Source organism: Haliotis cracherodii, unplaced genomic scaffold, assembly GCF_022045235.1.
Source record: "Haliotis cracherodii isolate W230 unplaced genomic scaffold, xgHalCrac1.p SCAF_10, whole genome shotgun sequence".
Lineage (NCBI taxonomy): Eukaryota > Metazoa > Mollusca > Gastropoda > Lepetellida > Haliotidae > Haliotis > Haliotis cracherodii.
Window position 1 is genome coordinate 56,134,323 of NW_027266265.1, and position 16,710 is coordinate 56,151,032.

General features: G+C 40.2%; 2 protein-coding genes across 4 annotated transcripts in view; one reads left to right on the forward strand and one right to left on the reverse strand.

Annotated features, from left to right (window-relative positions):
* The window catches only part of LOC139454549 (protein virilizer homolog), a 44,917-nt gene extending 41,145 nt beyond the window's left edge, over positions 1-3,772 (reverse strand). Inside the window, exons 1-5 of the mRNA XM_071236333.1 lie at positions 3,705-3,772; positions 2,430-2,542; positions 1,992-2,078; positions 1,177-1,225; positions 376-526 (exon numbers count right to left, since the gene is read on the reverse strand). Coding sequence (XP_071092434.1) covers positions 376-526; positions 1,177-1,225; positions 1,992-2,078; positions 2,430-2,542; positions 3,705-3,770 — 466 coding nt within the window. The 5' untranslated portion in view covers positions 3,771-3,772. The remainder of the gene's footprint in view (positions 1-375; positions 527-1,176; positions 1,226-1,991; positions 2,079-2,429; positions 2,543-3,704) is intronic.
* A 1,949-nt stretch (positions 3,773-5,721) lies between these two features.
* Positions 5,722-16,710, forward strand: part of LOC139454550 (AKT-interacting protein-like) — a 32,021-nt gene continuing 21,032 nt past the window's right edge. For 2 of the 3 annotated variants that reach the window (XM_071236334.1, XM_071236336.1), the window contains exon 1: positions 5,722-5,763. The gene's annotated coding sequence lies outside the window, so the exon portion shown is untranslated. Of the gene's footprint in view, positions 5,764-5,797; positions 5,995-16,710 lie in introns of those variants that run through there. The other variant, XM_071236335.1, reaches the window with a different exon arrangement.

Below are 16,710 nucleotides of genomic sequence, written 5' to 3' on the forward strand. Positions count from 1 at the left end.
ACCCTGTGTTTTTGGTCTGGGTGCAGGTTGTGGTTGACAGGGAGGGGGAAGGGGGGGATCTCTCTCTGGTCTCGCTTACCCTGTGTTTTTGGCCTGGGTGCAGGTTGTGGTTGATGGGGAGGGCGAGGGGACTCTCTCTCCGGCTTTACTTACCCTGTGTTTTTGGCCTGGGTGCTGGTATTGGTGGGGGTGAAGGTGGTGGGGACTCTCTCTCCAGCTTTACTTACCCTGTGTTTTTGGCCTGGGTGCTGGTATTGGTGGGGGTGAAGGGGGTGGGGACTCTCTCTCCGGCTTCACTTACCCTGTGTTTTTGGCCTGGGTGCTGGTATTGGTGGGGGTGAAGAGGGTGGGGACTCTCTCTCTGGCTTCACTTACCCTGTGTTTTTGGCCTGGGTGCTGGTATTGGTGGGGGCGGAGGGGGTGGGGACTCTCTCTCCGGCTTCATCACCACGGTTGTCATGCTGCCATACACTGCCAGGGTGAGTGTGTTGTACCAACCCTTCAGTATCAAGCCATCAGTCGGCACCTACACACATACACAGACATTAGCAGGAAGATACATGTACAGTCTGTGCCAGCAATATGTACATCTCTTACACTAAAATCAGTTTGGGGAAACTCTTTTGTTTCTTAAATGTAGTAACCAAAATGATTTATCATTCAATTTAGACTGTACTTTGTATAGTGTATCACATTGCTAAATTTACATATATTTGCAAGGAATAAACAATTTCAAACAAATTACATACATGAATACCAAGTTAATTGTAGGTTGAAGATGAAGTCAATGCATTCAAGGCTCTTCCTCTTTATAATTAAAATAAAAGTGACCTTGACTGTTTGTTTGTTTAACGCCACACTCAGCAATATTACAGCTATATGACAACGGTCTGTAAATAATCGAATATGGACCAGACAATCCAGTCATTGACATCATGAGCATCGATCCACGCAATTGGGATACAATGACATGCAACCAAGTCAGCAAGCCTGACCACCCGATCCCATTAGTCGCCTCTATGACAAGCATAGTCGCCTTTTACGGCAAGCATGGGTTGCTGATTCTAACACAGATCTTGACCTTGATTGTGCCAGCACAGTAGTAGTTATAACTATACTACCATGAACCAGAAAAAGTTTACATTTTGGAAATTTCACCAATCAAATCAAACTCACATCTTCATCTGGCTTCATCATTATTGTGACATTCTCCTTGTAGTCCAGGCTGAAATAAACAACCAGTGTTTGCCGTTAATAATACACCACTCGATACTATGTTTGTTTCCTCAGCCTGAGCCAGACAATATGGTTGATATTATGAACAACGTTCAATCACTGAGCCTGTCAAATCTGCCAACACAAATCCCAGATGTGACCGGTGTGCTAAGGTTGAAAGCATCTATTGACAAAACTATTAACAACCAACATGACTAATCATGCTAATACAGTCGCTGATAATTAAGAATGAAAGTCCAGGGTGAGGTGAGGTGAAATGGGGTTTAACGTCGCGTCGAAGATTATTGCACTTATATAGCGACATGCATGCACGTGTGTGTGTGGCTGCTTGTACTAGTCCGGACTGATGCCGATTTATAGTGCTAGTACACTGAGATACCATGCTGTAGTTTAACATGAATACCCCACTCAGACACCATATACTGACTCCGAGCCGACCAGTCCTTGTTTTAGCCCTTTAATGCCAAGCGCCAGACAGGGTAACAAAAAGTACCATCTTTTAACGTCTTTTGGTATGACGCTGACGGGGATCGAACCCCGGACCTTCCGCTCTCCGGACGGACGCTCTACAACTAGACCACTGAGGCGGTCGAAAGTCCAGGGACCTTGGCATAACATCATGTTAAGAGCTACAGACTTGGGAGTCTCCAGATCAAAAAGTGTTGAAGCAAGTCTCATGGACCCAGAACCCCTGTCATTGTGAACACTGGTCATGTGACTTTAACATTACAGATACAAATGTGTGATATACATACATGCCCAGCTTCTGAAAGGTGGAGGCATTTGGTGTGCTGAGATTGTTGGCATACAACTCCAACTTGAATGACGAGGGATTGGTAGCTCTGCAACACAAGCAAGTACTGTTTAGAATATGTGAACGCACACATGCCCTATCAAATCACATAAAACGAAGTTGCATATGTGATTATGAACTATGATCATTATACCTGACAAGTGTGATTACGTTATTCAGTTAAATCGATAAATCATCATGATCATGTTCATCTTTCCTTGGTTCTTCTGTCGCATGATAAAGTGTATCAAGAAAATGTAGAAGAGAATATTGATCACTGTCTAAAGTAACATGAAGTGCATTAGACTAGTTAACCATGTGACCACCGTCATACAGCTGGAATATTCCTGAGTGCAGTGTTAAACAACAAACAAACAAAGTTAACCATGTATTTGTTTACCCAAGTCTCACGCCTCCAGGAAAGTCTGCCTGGACCTGTGTTCGGAGTGGAATCACTCGTACCTCATAGATTATCACTGGGCAAGGGAACTGTACCAAGTCTAAGTTAAGCTCCTATAAGAAAACAAAAAAATGTCAAGTTAGTAATTAGATTTTGTGAGCATCGTTGACCATGTTTACAAAGTAATTATATGTGACATGTCATATGAACCATATGTAAAAGCTAAAGATACACATTATTACATGATATAAAATACCATGAAATACTTCATGCTAGCTGCTTAAGCATATTAAGTTCAGTGTATTCAGGGATCTAGTAACACCTCTGCTATATCATAACATGCATCAACATGATAAAGCATGTAAAGTATATTGCTACTCATGGAAATGTGTGTGTTTACCTGTTTAAAAGAACTTCATATGTTCATCAGTATAATATATTTCTAACCAGGAAATCTATCCACAAGATTTCACAGATCACCCTTGTTTAGTTTGGGTTAAACCTTCCTAATAACAGGGTTAGAAACTTCATAAAAGGTGTACAGATTTTCCCACATTACATTGGATTATTTTGTGAAACAAGAGGTTAACCCATACCCTCACTCACAAGTAACCCAAAGGGGAACAGATTAGCAAGTGGTGCCCAAAGAGGTACCTCACCCTACTCATTGTAAAGGGTTGCTTGATCGGACATTCAAGGGATGAGGATAGAGTTGTTGGTAACCTACAGTAATCCTAACCCAACTAACCCAAAGGATCAAAGATGCATAAAAGTTCAGTGGAGGGAGAGCCACAGTCTATGCCAATTTAATAGCGAAATGAGCTGCTTCCAGTAAATTGCAATGTTGCTCGTTTCACTGTCCTACTCGGGAGACGTTCCTGTATGAGCCGTCGGGAGTCCCAAGTGAGTAGACTATAAGGGGGATGCTACATGTCCTAGACAGTAAACATGGTAGGCCTAATGGGACGACACAGACATGATAGAGATGTTGTTTCCTCAAGCGCCGAGACAGTTACATAATCCAAGTAGGATCAATGAAACAATAAAAGGGACAGTCTATCCATGTTTGCTCTCCAGATCTACATCCTGGCGTCATTGTAAACAACCCTGCATCGTCCAGTTTTACAAAATTACAGATTTGTTTTAAGCGGGCCATGTGACGAAAACAGCAACAGGCGCATTTGCAAATCAGTGGCAGTATTAACGATGCAACATTGTGGCCATCTTCCCTTGCGTCTAAGAAATTACGTGCAAAGTATATTGAACATTTCTCACCTCTGCATTTTCATGTGAAAAGGTATCAAAGAACAAAAGTTCGATCTGCCGATCGACGTCGGCCATGTTTCTTCTCGCTTGAATCACGTTAAATCCCTAGTTATCTCCCTTAGTCGGCGAGATGTTGTCTGCTCGTGCTTGATCTCCACATGGGGAAGAATACACCAAGCGTGTCAATATTCATGCAGAAAATTATTTCAGGTTTTTTTTTAAATACAATTTTCAAATTTATCTCGACAAGAAAAAAACAGCCTTCAGTATCCTTAGGCGATTCTCCCTTTAAATAATTCATATACACCGCTGAACAGATTTTCAATCTAAACTGGGATAGAGTCCAAGACAGTGAAGGATGTTTTTCGCGCAACTATTAAATCATTACAATTTTATTGGCTCATACCTCCATAGTTTCAAACATACGAACTAGTCCATTGAATGGAGCAAATACTGGTTTCTGGTTAGAAAGAGAAAAAAGATATCGCGTGAAGGGTGTTTTTTTTTATGTTTCCGAAACAAATCATTCGTCCTATTGTCCTTGCCAAACTGCCCACTACAATATTTGTAGTTAGCATTATGATGTCTAGTGGACTAAAAATACTAGTTTCTAACACTGGTATCTATTATCGAAAATATTTAATCGATGTTTAAACTACATGTAAGTATGTTCACTACAGCTTATTAACTCAACAAATTAACTCGTGTAATATTGTAATAATTGTGTTTGGCAATTTTCTAAGAGGCCAGTTGTAAATCTATGTTAAAGGGAAGTTAAGATCACCTTAGCACTACAATCGCTTTGTGTAACGGACCCCAGGGCGCTTATTACTGCGAATACAATACACGGAGAATACAGTAAACGTTACTATTTCGCATAGAACAATATTCATTCCTGGAAAGTTTAAAGTCTATTCACTCAAACACAAATTTGTTTGTTTACTGGCTTAACTTTTATTTTTCAAACAGTTTAACGACTACCTTTATCAATACTACTATACACCTAGTGTCAAAGTTTGTCAAGTCTTCCAATGATTTTTCTGTGTAGCAAACAAATTAGCACATTTTTCAATCTATTTTGGCCATAAAATTAAACTATGCTATAATACAAAATCATCTCCGCAACATTTACATAATTGGAGTTTTAATATACGATGTTTACAAAGTATCTGACTGGGATTATACGGTAACAGTGAATGAACCGTTGACGACATCCATCAGGATAGTTACTGTCATAAAATGAGCCAATTATTTACTGGTGTATTTAAGTGCAAAAATAACGCTGTGAAAATTACTTTTGCGACACTGACTGAAATAGCATGAACAGTTGGCAGACCTTAACCCAGGAATGTACCCAAGGAACAACACGAATGAAACACGATGGTGCGATTGCAGGGATTATTCCCTAGTATTGTATTGTCCCCCGATACCCCCATGTCGTGTAGCAGTGGAATAAACAAAGTCACACTATGTAACCTCCCCGGGGGTGTGGATAGTGCTATAGAAGCTGTTGATAGTGCCTCGCCTGGACCGTTTCATTACAGACCACGGTGTTTGCTAACAGTGGCGGAACAACACTCCCTGTCACGCAAACAAATACGGTATACATGTTTGAGAAATACAAGATAGTCGTCGAAATATCTAACAATGTAACAACCATCATATATTCACACTGTGTTTACTGATATACCTGGTTTGCTATATTTATAACATACATATTATACGCATATATATATATGGCTAGAGTGACATAAAAATGAAAACATAGTTGCACAAAATAGTAAACAATGTAGCTTTATCAGAAATGAAAAGTTGGATAACAAACACGTTTCACGTAGCGTCAGGTATCAAGCACACACGAAATGATTTCATTATCCTCAATTCTAAACAGCAAAAAGACCTACTGTCAAACCAATACTAAATAACTGGACGAGCGGTCGGGTGTGGTGGAAAGGGCACGCTACCTCTAAACATGCATAGCTTCTGTTCAGTAGCAAGTAGATTGCTTCCCCTAAAGCTACTACCAGTAGATGGCAGTGCTTGTCAAGTCACAGAAACTACCCTACAGGTAAACATTATTGTGTTTTTAGCCGTCTAAGTTACTTCACTTGTGTAAATGTGAAATCACAACGGGAAAGTTCCTTTAAGTTTATAGGTAAAGGGTCTAGCGCTGTGACATCGCTACGCTAATTGCTGTTTATTGAGTAGGGTGTTGCCGTTGGAGCGGTATGTGTAGTATTTGCAAGGCTATATACATTGGATCATATTAGTTCATATTCAGGATATGCCGCAACACTTGGTATGTATTCACATTAATATTCTGATTATTCGTATGTTACAATTAGTTTGTAAAGTGTATCATTAAAATGGGTTTGGAAATGTTGAAGAAAAACTTGTCTCAAGGAAAGAAAAGTCAAAATGTACTCGTCAGCCAAGTTATACCATGGGCAATCATATTCACATGTGTTCTGTCTGTCAGTCAAGTTAAACCATTGACAATCATATTGACATGTGTTTTCCTTCTTTGGTACAATAACATAGAGTATGGATTTCGCTTTGAACTTTGACGTATTTCAGTAGTCCGTTTTGGATCAGTCATCTTGTGGAATTCAAATATCATTAATATTGACACTATTTATAAGGAGGTACTTCGTTCAACTGGCAGTCCTGTGAAGTTAAAATAAAGTTATTCATACATTCCTTGCTTTCAAGTTTAATGATTTAGATCTAGCAATAAGAGATTGTTTTACATATCCACAGATAATGAGAGTGCGACTCTAGCTTTCCCAATAACCTGAGACTAGTGAACATTCATTTTATTGAGAGACTAATAAAATCCTTATGAATACTATCCCAGTTGTCTGTTAGTATATTGCCTGCAACCTCGGGATATCACGGTACTTGTCATGTACGCTAAACAGAACACAATGCACTCACTAACCTTTATGATTATTCGTGTTCTCTGTATCAGATATCATTCATTTTATCAAACAATGCATATTTTACTGATAAAAGTAAATTATTTACATTAGTAGCTCCGAGTAAAAGCCGGGCCTCGCGCTCTGTTTGACAAGGGAGAGAACTCCATCGTATCGTGGTACAGAGAAAAGTTGTGTATGGAGGTCCGAATTGGACAAAAAGAGGACATAATTCTACCAACCACTTGGTATGATCATGCCAGACATCAGTGATTTGTCCAGACAAGTGCAAAGACAGCACAAGTAAAATTCTAAATGAGTTATCAGCAATAGGTATTCAATGCATTTTTACCGAAAAGTAAGAGAAAAATATTTTTATAAGTCAACAAGAAAATATCAGAAATGATATTTTAAGATTGTTTAAAAAAAATTGGATGACAATAATTTGTCACAAAATGGAAAAATGTTAAAAGTCAACAATAAATATATAAAAAGCACTCCTAGTATGCTCAAAGTATGTATTTATCTTTTGAATTCTAGTGAAGAACATATTTCTAAGTTTGGCATTATGGCCCTTATGATCTCCCAATAGATTCTGGGCACAGAGCGGGAAAAAATGTGCGGACTACGTAACTTCCATTACCTCATTAGTCTCCATGAATATGCACATGATCTAGTTCTGGTCGATAGAGAAAGTTTACTTGGGGAACTGCGGGTTATATCGTTGGCCATTGATAGATGGGGGTAAGGCAATATTACAACAGATGCCAGAAATATATATCGACGGATTAATAACTCCTTACTTACAGCAGACGGAACATTCCGAGGAAATTGAAATTGGTTACGAAGTGAGCACTTCCTGGTTACCGATTTGCATTAATAGACAGCCGCTAAGAGGCGTGTCCTGCGTGAACTATCGGAAATCACAAATGCCGCGATACGATGAATGCTGCGGTACCCTGGGGTCCGAGTATTCATATGCTTTGTGTTTTACCACCTTCTTTATTCAACTGAGAAATGAACGATTATGAAGCTTATCTCCCTTCAACCATTGATGTTATGGCTCAATGGTATTCTTCAGCAAATATGTTTGATAATTGCACTACACAGGGTTGAGGAAAGAAACTCCTTCACACACATCTTCCACCACAAAATGAGACAGGAGATAAAGGTTTGGACATACTTCCATCCATACAAACTTCAATGGGGACACATTATTACGGATACAGAATTTTTAGAGGTTTGATTTTTTGAACATGGTATTTGGTAATATCCAATGGGGTTAGGTTTTCTTTAAACCCACTATTGCATACTATCAGCTGAGTATGTACAGTAAACTACATTTATAACGAACATCTCATAATATACTGAACAGCATTGAAAACGCACCAGCAAATGCACCAGCAACAAATCTTGAAATATTACAAAAACAACTTGAGCAATGACCGATTTTGATGAGAACAGACATAGACGGATTATTAAGAAGGACGACAAAGGAAACGGGAATACCACACAGTAATTACAATTACGTCATCAGTGTAAGGAAGACACATAGGGTTAAAATGAAAAGTCAATATCTGGTATGTCCGCAATTCACAGCAACACAGGCCATGCAACGTCTTCTCATTGATCGAATAAGTCTGCGAATAGTGTTCTGGGGCATTCCACTCTTGACGTAGTGTATCTTCAAGTTCTCTCAGGTTCTGTACTTGCGGACGACGTGAGAGGCGTTGACCCAGGTAATCCCTTGGATGTTCAATTGGCGATAGATCGGGTGACAGGGCTGGCCATGGAAGCAGAGGCACATTATTGTTCACTAGGTACTGTGTTGAAACACGTGCTGTGTGCGCTCTTGCATTATCTTGCTTGAATGTGTGCATATCCCCCCCCCCCCCATCGATCTGTTTGTACAACGCAGTCATTGTGGTAACGTTCTCCACGTCGACGCCACACTCGCAGTCGACCGTCAGCATTCCGTAAATGAAAACGGGACTCATCAGAGAACAGCACACAATGCCACTGCCGCAATCTCCAATTATGATGCCTTTTGGCCCAACGCAGACGTTCATTTCGATGTCGATCAGTGAGTATGGGTCCAACATATGGACGTCGCGCACGTAGCCCTGCTTGTACGGTTGCTGCAGTCCTGGTAGCCGGAAGTGTACGATCACGAAGATGCCGACGAACAATATGGCGATCCTGAAGTGGTGTAGTTACACGACCTTGACCCTGACGTGGTTGATCTCTGGTGGTTCTTGTCTGCTGGTATCTGCTCAGTAGCCTGAGGACTGTTGAACGATGGCATTGAAACCGTTGTGCAATGACTCTACTTGACGTACCAACTTGAAGCATGCCCAAGGCACGTTCACGTTCCTCTGCTGTTAATCTTGGCATTTCTTGCGTCAGTACCCTATACGACTGCAGCAACAAGTGATGTGGCTTTTAAAAGTCTGTCTTTTATAGCCCTATTCTGCATGCTTCCTGTGAAACAAAACACGTTTTCCATGATGTGCACGCAATTTGTTGCTTTTTGGCGATTTCGCTCACAAAATTTTTAGGAATGTGTTTTGACGTGCTGTTCTTCTTCATGCTTCGTCCAGACATCGTATATTACTCATTCACTTATATATTTTCATATGACTTAAGCCCGGATAAAAATACATCCATTTTCATGGTGGTGCGTTTTCAATGCTGTTCAGTATATAACAAACTGACAGTTATAACAAACTTGTTTTAGGCCTGACATTTGCTGTGTATATGCTTATAACAAACTATGGTTATAACGAACTAATATAAGTGGTCCATTTGAGTTTGTTATAACCGTAGTTTACTGTAGTTTGTATAGTTGACATTTTGAATACATCTGTAACATTGAATACATCAGTAACATTGATTATGAAATGGACCCGTGAAGATCCGGGGTAGAATAGGTCTTCAGCAACCCATGCTTGCCGTAAAAAGCGACTGCTTGTTGTAAGAGGCGACTAACGGGATCGGGTGGTCAGGCTTGCTGACTTGGTTGATGCCTGTCATTGATCCAAATTGCGTGGATCGATGTTCATGATGTCAATCACTGGATTGTCTGGTCAAGACTTGATTATTTACAGACCGCGGTCATATAGCTGAAATATTGCTGAGTGCGGTGTTAAACAAACCCGTTAGTCGCCTCTTACGACATGCATAGTCGTCTTTTACAGTGTTAATGTTTTGAATGCATAATTAACTTAAAGAAGAGTATCTATGGATGTCAACTTATTTATTATGAGGAACACAACGTTTCGGAATATATGCTTACTCCTTCATGAGCCTATACTCCGAAATGTTGTGTTCCTCATAACAAAGACGTTGACATCCATAGATACTCTTCCTTATGTGTATTACTTCTAAATTCCTTTCAAAGACTTGATAATTAACTTGATTAAGTGATGGGTATGTTATCGAGTTTGAAAGCCCCCCATCAGGAATTAGTATTTGGCAGTTATGGCCTTTGTTTGATATGTTCTAAATAGGTCGCCATCCCCCACCTAAACTGATGCTTATTGCAAGTCAGGAAGTTTGTTATGTTATAATTATTTTTGCTTCAATACCAGACACTGCCTGTTTTCATTAAAAAAAACTGAGATATTTTTAAAGAATGTCATCTTGGAAAACTGAAACCAGTGTTTATTATTATTATTATTATTATTATTATTATTATTATTATTATTGTATGTGATTAAGATGAACTAATAAATTGTGAATTATGTTTGTCACAGGTTTTCTGCCACCCTGAGTGGAAGTCTGTAGTGTGTAATAGGTACTTCTCTTTTAAACAATAAAAGAAAAAAAAGTGGAGGTCCTGACTGTTTGGTTGGACTAGGTACTGCAGTCTGGTATTCTGCTTCAAGTTGAAAAGGGGCAGTCGGGTAGCCTAGTGGTTAAAGCATTCACCCGTAATGCCGAAGACCCGGGTTCGATTCCCGACATGGGTACAATGTGAAGCCCATTCTGGTGTCCCCCGTGGTGATATTGCTGGAATATTGCTAAAAGCGGCGTAAAACCATACTCACTCACTCACTCAAGTTGAGAAAGACGATAATACATGCAGCATGCAGTTGTCTTTGCACTTGGTGATAACAAGATGAGGCGGGTGGTGATGATATGGGTGGGGATGAAAGAGTAATAGTTATTTGTTATAGCTTGATTAAAAGATATATTCACCAAGGAAAGAGTCATATTTCATAGTCAACATAGCTGAGGGACTGCCCTGGTTGTAACGTACTTGATGGATGTGTTCTTTAGCAAACCCGTTTGTGAAGGGTATCAGCAATCTGTCGGCCATTCAACTGGCACCACACACAGTATCTAAGTCCATTATCGGGTCTGTCGAAACAGATATAGTCAAGTCTTTTGTAGCTGTGTAGAAATACCCATATGAGCTACAGGTTGGCTGTGGACAATGTTTCTTTTAAAGGTATTGTTGGTTGAGTGGTGGTGTGTATGATTTGTGTAGAAATATGGAGGTTCAATGTGTTTATGGGATGTTATGTCCACAGGGTGAGATTGATATGTTTACCATGTTTACATAGAGTCATTGGCTTCATGGGGGTTGATCTATTGACAAGAAATAAGAATGGAAAGATTTTAGGAGGATATTAGGATGATAATAAGACACGCATTACTTCTACAAGTGCTGAATTGAATCTATTTGGGGCAGGTTTAGAAAAGTACCAGCCTGCAAGGTCATAGTTTCATTCTTGTTTTATTAAGTTTGGGTGTTTTTGTTTTTGAGTTACAAGAGGCCTTGAGCCTTTGATGTTTATCTTTATCTTGATAAAGCAACTGTGTAAAACAACTAAAAAATAGGCCTCAATACAAACATCTTTTGTCTTATTCAGGGACTGCAGTCTAAGGTTTATGATGATACTTATGGTCGTGTTTTATAAATTTCCCATGGTCCAGTTGGTATATCGGGGGCAATGGTGGCCCAGTCGTCTAAGGCGACGCGATTCGCTGTGCAGAGTTGCGTCCCTTGGGCATGCCAGAAACCTATGATTGTGGGTTCGAATCCCGGTTCGCCCCGATTATATTTCTAGGTTTGTCAGCAACATACCTGTGCTCGGTGGTTTCACCGAAGTGGTAAACGTCTCAAACCTGCATCACTTCGGGCTTTCCTCCCACATTTAGCTGACACGCTGCGATATAACTGGAATACTGTTAAAAGTGGCGTTAAACCCAACTCACTCACTCACAGTTGGTACATCTGTTTTTGTTCTTTTCGCTAACTGTACATGCCAGAATATTCTATAGTGCTTTTGGAAGTGTGTCCGACCACTTTGTTTCTATCATGTATAAGTTTATTCTGCTAGTGTGCATACCATGATGGTGGGTCCTGGGTTTGAATCTTAGAAGGGGTGGTCGGGTTGTCCAGTGGTTAAAGGGTTTGCTCGTCACATCGAAGACCCGGGTTTAATTCCTGACATGGGTACAATATGTGAAGCCCATTTCTGGTGTCCCCCACCATGATATTGCTGGAATATTGCTAAAAGCGGCGTAAAACAATACTCACTCACTCACTCACTTTCAGATTCTCTGTGATAAAGGTCCTGGTGTTATGAGAGGAGGCCGGCCTTGTGTGTTTCCCCACACGGCTCATCAGACAGGTCGTGTGTAGCTGATCATACATCACATGCCCTGCATGATCACATACATCAATCTGACTTATATTAGCCAGGTACGTAGGTATCAGGTGTGCATGCACCTGTTCCATCATTGATTGAAGTGAGGTTTTGTTCAAGGAAGTCACTTATTTAATGTTATTTTGCTGGTTGACTGAGCAATATGTCATGATATATCAGAAGCCAACCAACATCAAACGAAAATAGAAAGATGTAGTCCTGGGTGCCGTTGTACAGAGTGATCTTAGCGCTAAGGTGATCCTAACTCCCATACCTAAACAAAGCTTTACCACAGTCATAGCGCTTAAGTTTTACCCTGAATTTTAGAGCCATGTGTTTGTCATACAAGTGTTTATGTCAGACACATGTTCATGTTGTATGAATGTTTATGTCATACAATTGATAGGGCAATGAGTAGTAAGTCATTTTTTTCAAGGTTTAGTTTGTTTTGTGAAAAACCTGGGTCAGTAAGTTTCAAATATACATTTGGCACAGTTTAAATTGTAATGGCATGATTTAAATTCCTGCTGTTTGAAGGGCACTCTTAGAATCATATGTTTTAAACAATATTTATCGAGTTTGATAACCAACTGGCACTAGTCCTGTAGTCCTTTCCAAACTGCCCAGTAGTTAAGGTATCATAAGGACTAGTAGAAATTTGCCCGTTTTAAGGGTTTTGCTGTATGTCATCATTATGACTAGTGGACTGAAACTGTTAGTTTCTAATGCTGATAACTGATCATAATTATTCTTCTAGTTACCGGTACCACTTTTGTTCCAGTGGCCGCCCTGTGGCACACATTTATTGCAAAGGGCTTGCAGCGGTGGGGAAACCTAGTGGTTAAAGTGCAGAAGACCCTGGTTTGATTCCTGACATGGGTACAATGTGTGAGACCCATTTTCTGGTGTCCCCTGCTGTGATATAGCTGGAATATTGCTAAAATACCTGACTGACTGACTGACTGACTGACTGACTGACTGACTGACTGACTGACTGACTGACTGACTGACTGACTGACTGACTGACTGACTGACTGACTGACTGACTGACTGACTGACTGACTGACTGACTGACTGACTGACTGACTGACTGACTGACTGACTGACTGACTGACTGACTGACTGACTGACTGACTGACTGACTGACTGACTGACTGACTGACTGACTGACTGACTGACTGACTGACTGACTGACTGACTGACTGACTGACTGACTGACTGACTGACTGACTGACTGACTGACTGACTGACTGACTGACTGACTGACTGACTGACTGACTGACTGACTGACTGACTGACTGACTGACTGACTGACTGACTCACTCACTCTTAAACATCTATACGTGCCCTGTGGCACACTTGAATAAGATCACATTTCTATCCCATCATGTGCAGATGTGTGCCAATCCCAGGGATTGTTGATCAAGTTGTAATTGGAGTAGTAAAGCTGGAATCATACCTGTCCTTTTTTTTGCCACCATATCTGTATTCGTGTCCGTGATACACATCCATATTTGTGTTTACACTGGTTCATAGTTATTTCCACACGTATCCACATGTAGACCATGTTGCAGACATACCAGAAAGGAATTCCAAGGGTCCACAATATAATGTAATATCACAATTAGATATTACATCTTCAGATTCATCCGTATCTGCAACAAAATCAGCGTGGGATTGAAAAAACAGATGCGGGACATGTATCCAAAATGTACGGATAGTGGTACGGATAGTGGTACGGATAGGGGGGCACGGGTGGCTCAGTTGTCTAAGTTGCGTTCCTTGGGCACGCCAGAAACCTATGATTGTGGGTTCCAATCTCGGTTTGCCCTGATTATATTTCTAAGTTTGTCAGCATCATACCCGTGCTCGTGGGTTTCACCGAAGTGGTAAACATCTGAGACCTGCATCACTTCGGGCTTTCCCCCCACATTAAGCAGACACGCCTTGATATAACTGGAACACTGTTAAAAGTGGGGTTAAACCCAACTCACTCACTAGTGATACGGATAGGTTTGGATGCCCAAGTGTATTTTCTACTAAAGCTGTTTTTGTGGATGGATATGGGTAAAAATATATAGGTAGGTGTAAATGCCATCATGGCCATGGTATAACTGAAATACAGCCCAGAGTGGCGCGACATCCAGGTACTCACTGTATACCAAGCAGGCAGTTTTGACAGGCGTGTATCTTGAAAATGTTTGAAAATTGAGCCCTAATCTCAAATTGATTCACTGATGCAATTCCGAAAGACATGCTGCGAAAAATATAGTGTGAACATGTGTTGCCATGGAGATAAGCGTATTTACCTAATCAGCCTCAACTACTGAGATGTCATTAAGTGGAAAAGAAACTGCACCCAATTTTAAACCAGGTGATTAACATTTGCTCGTAATTTTAAACCTCTCAAATGAAAATAATCCAGTAGGTGATGATGAGCTCTTGAAAACAATGATGCAGTTGTTACGTTGTGCTTTGATGTTAAGTCTATGGCCAGGAGGTATTCCTAGGTGTAGATTTTACCTTTGTCTTAGCGGGGTTGATTGTTACCTGGTTGGGGATTGAGTGATGGCTGACAGTCTGAGGGGGAATTCTTGGCACATATTTACCTTGCTGTGACACATTCTCAGTTTAAGAGACGGCTATTTACCTGTTGATTTAGTCAACACCTATCACAGCATAAACTAGGAAGTGGAGGTGAGACTCTCATTTCTGTGTGATGTGTTTGTGGAGGTTTCTTCAGTGCTTAAGGTAGGAGTGTTTGGGGGCTTCATCATGTCCCGATATACTGCTTTGTGAAAGGAGGTTGGACTTTTATTTATTTGTATTATTGTGTATTGTGTATGAATGCAATAAGTTAATTTTTTAAATGATGGATGTTTGTCAACATTGGTTAATCATTTCTATCCTGGATTTCCTTTCATCACTAAACATGGCTGTCCTTCTCCAAACATGAAAAATGTTGGCATGGCTAACTGTCAAATATAAAATAACATTTCGAAGAATTGATATTTGATTGATCTCTGAAAAGAATTATTAGTTGTGTGCTGTAAAGAAAAAATAACTTCTTTTTTAAAATGTCAAGTGAAAGAGTGACGGCTTTCAACTTGACTCTGAATTGATTTTAATTACTGCAGTTAGTTAGCTATTAACAGACTAGATTGGTATGAAAAATTTGTATCGTCATCCATAAATCAAATAATGACCGCGTTTGTTGTGTGTTTTTCTTTCCAAGCAAAAATAGAGAAAGTCTAAATAACAGAAAGGAGGATGTGAGAAATCCGGAAGATGATAATCAGGTGATGGCGTGTTCAGACATCAGACATCATCACTTGCTTGGTAAAGGTGTTAGGATCTACACCGAAACGTCGCACTAATTGTAATAAAGAAGTAGAACTTGTCTTACTTCATCACACCAACTTCTAAAGGCCACTGAAAGAAGTTGTTCAGACAGTTAGAGAATGTTGCCAAGTTGGTGTGTGAGAACTGTCAGTCTGTTAATACTGACCAATACCATACACAGAACCACTCATCCATGGTAATGAAATGTACCCTGATACAGATAAACTAATTTCACTTCCTTAAAGCAATGTGAGCCTCCATGTGGGAATGTATTGGTATTCTGCATGTATTGAATACGAGCATGAGCGTTACTATACATTGTGTCCAGCTTGTATACCTGTGGGAAGCAGTGCCCTTGGAGTCAGGCATAAGAACCTTATTGGTTCAGGGCCAGAGGAGCTGCTGAAGACTTCACTGAATGTTGACTAGCAACATATTTCATGTCTCCATGGTCACTGGGAATGTTGTTTATCATGTATATCAGCACGGGTGTCTGGCTCTAGTTTCAGCTGAGGCTGATAGGGAGGCTCTAGTTAACACTGTGTAACACTGACCTACTGAGACCCTTACTCTGAACATCTATCGTCACCCAAAGTTGAGTTATTTTACAAAACAAGGTGTCTGAAATGAGCCTTGGTTTTAACCCATGTTATGGTAATGGTGTCTAGCTCTGTTAACGGCAGATTTCTAAGAGATTTTTCGTGAAATGTGGACCCTTTACCATGTTTATTTATTAAACAAAATTAAGTTATGATATCGTCAAACGTGGGATTGGTGAATTCTTAACCATGTTTACCTAAAGGCAAAATTATTTCTATCCATAAAAATGTTATGTTTGTTCCTTGTTTAACAACGCACTCAGCAATATTCCAGCTATATGATGGCGGTCTGTAAATAATCAAGTCTGGACCAGACAATCTAGTGATTGACATTATGAGCATCGATCCACACAATTGGGATACGATGACATGCATCAACCAAGTCAGCAAGCCTGACCACCCGATCCCGTTAGTCGCCTCTTACAACAAGAATAGTCGCCTTTTATGGCAAGCATAGGTTGCTGAAGACCTATTCTACCCCGGATCTTCATGGGTCACA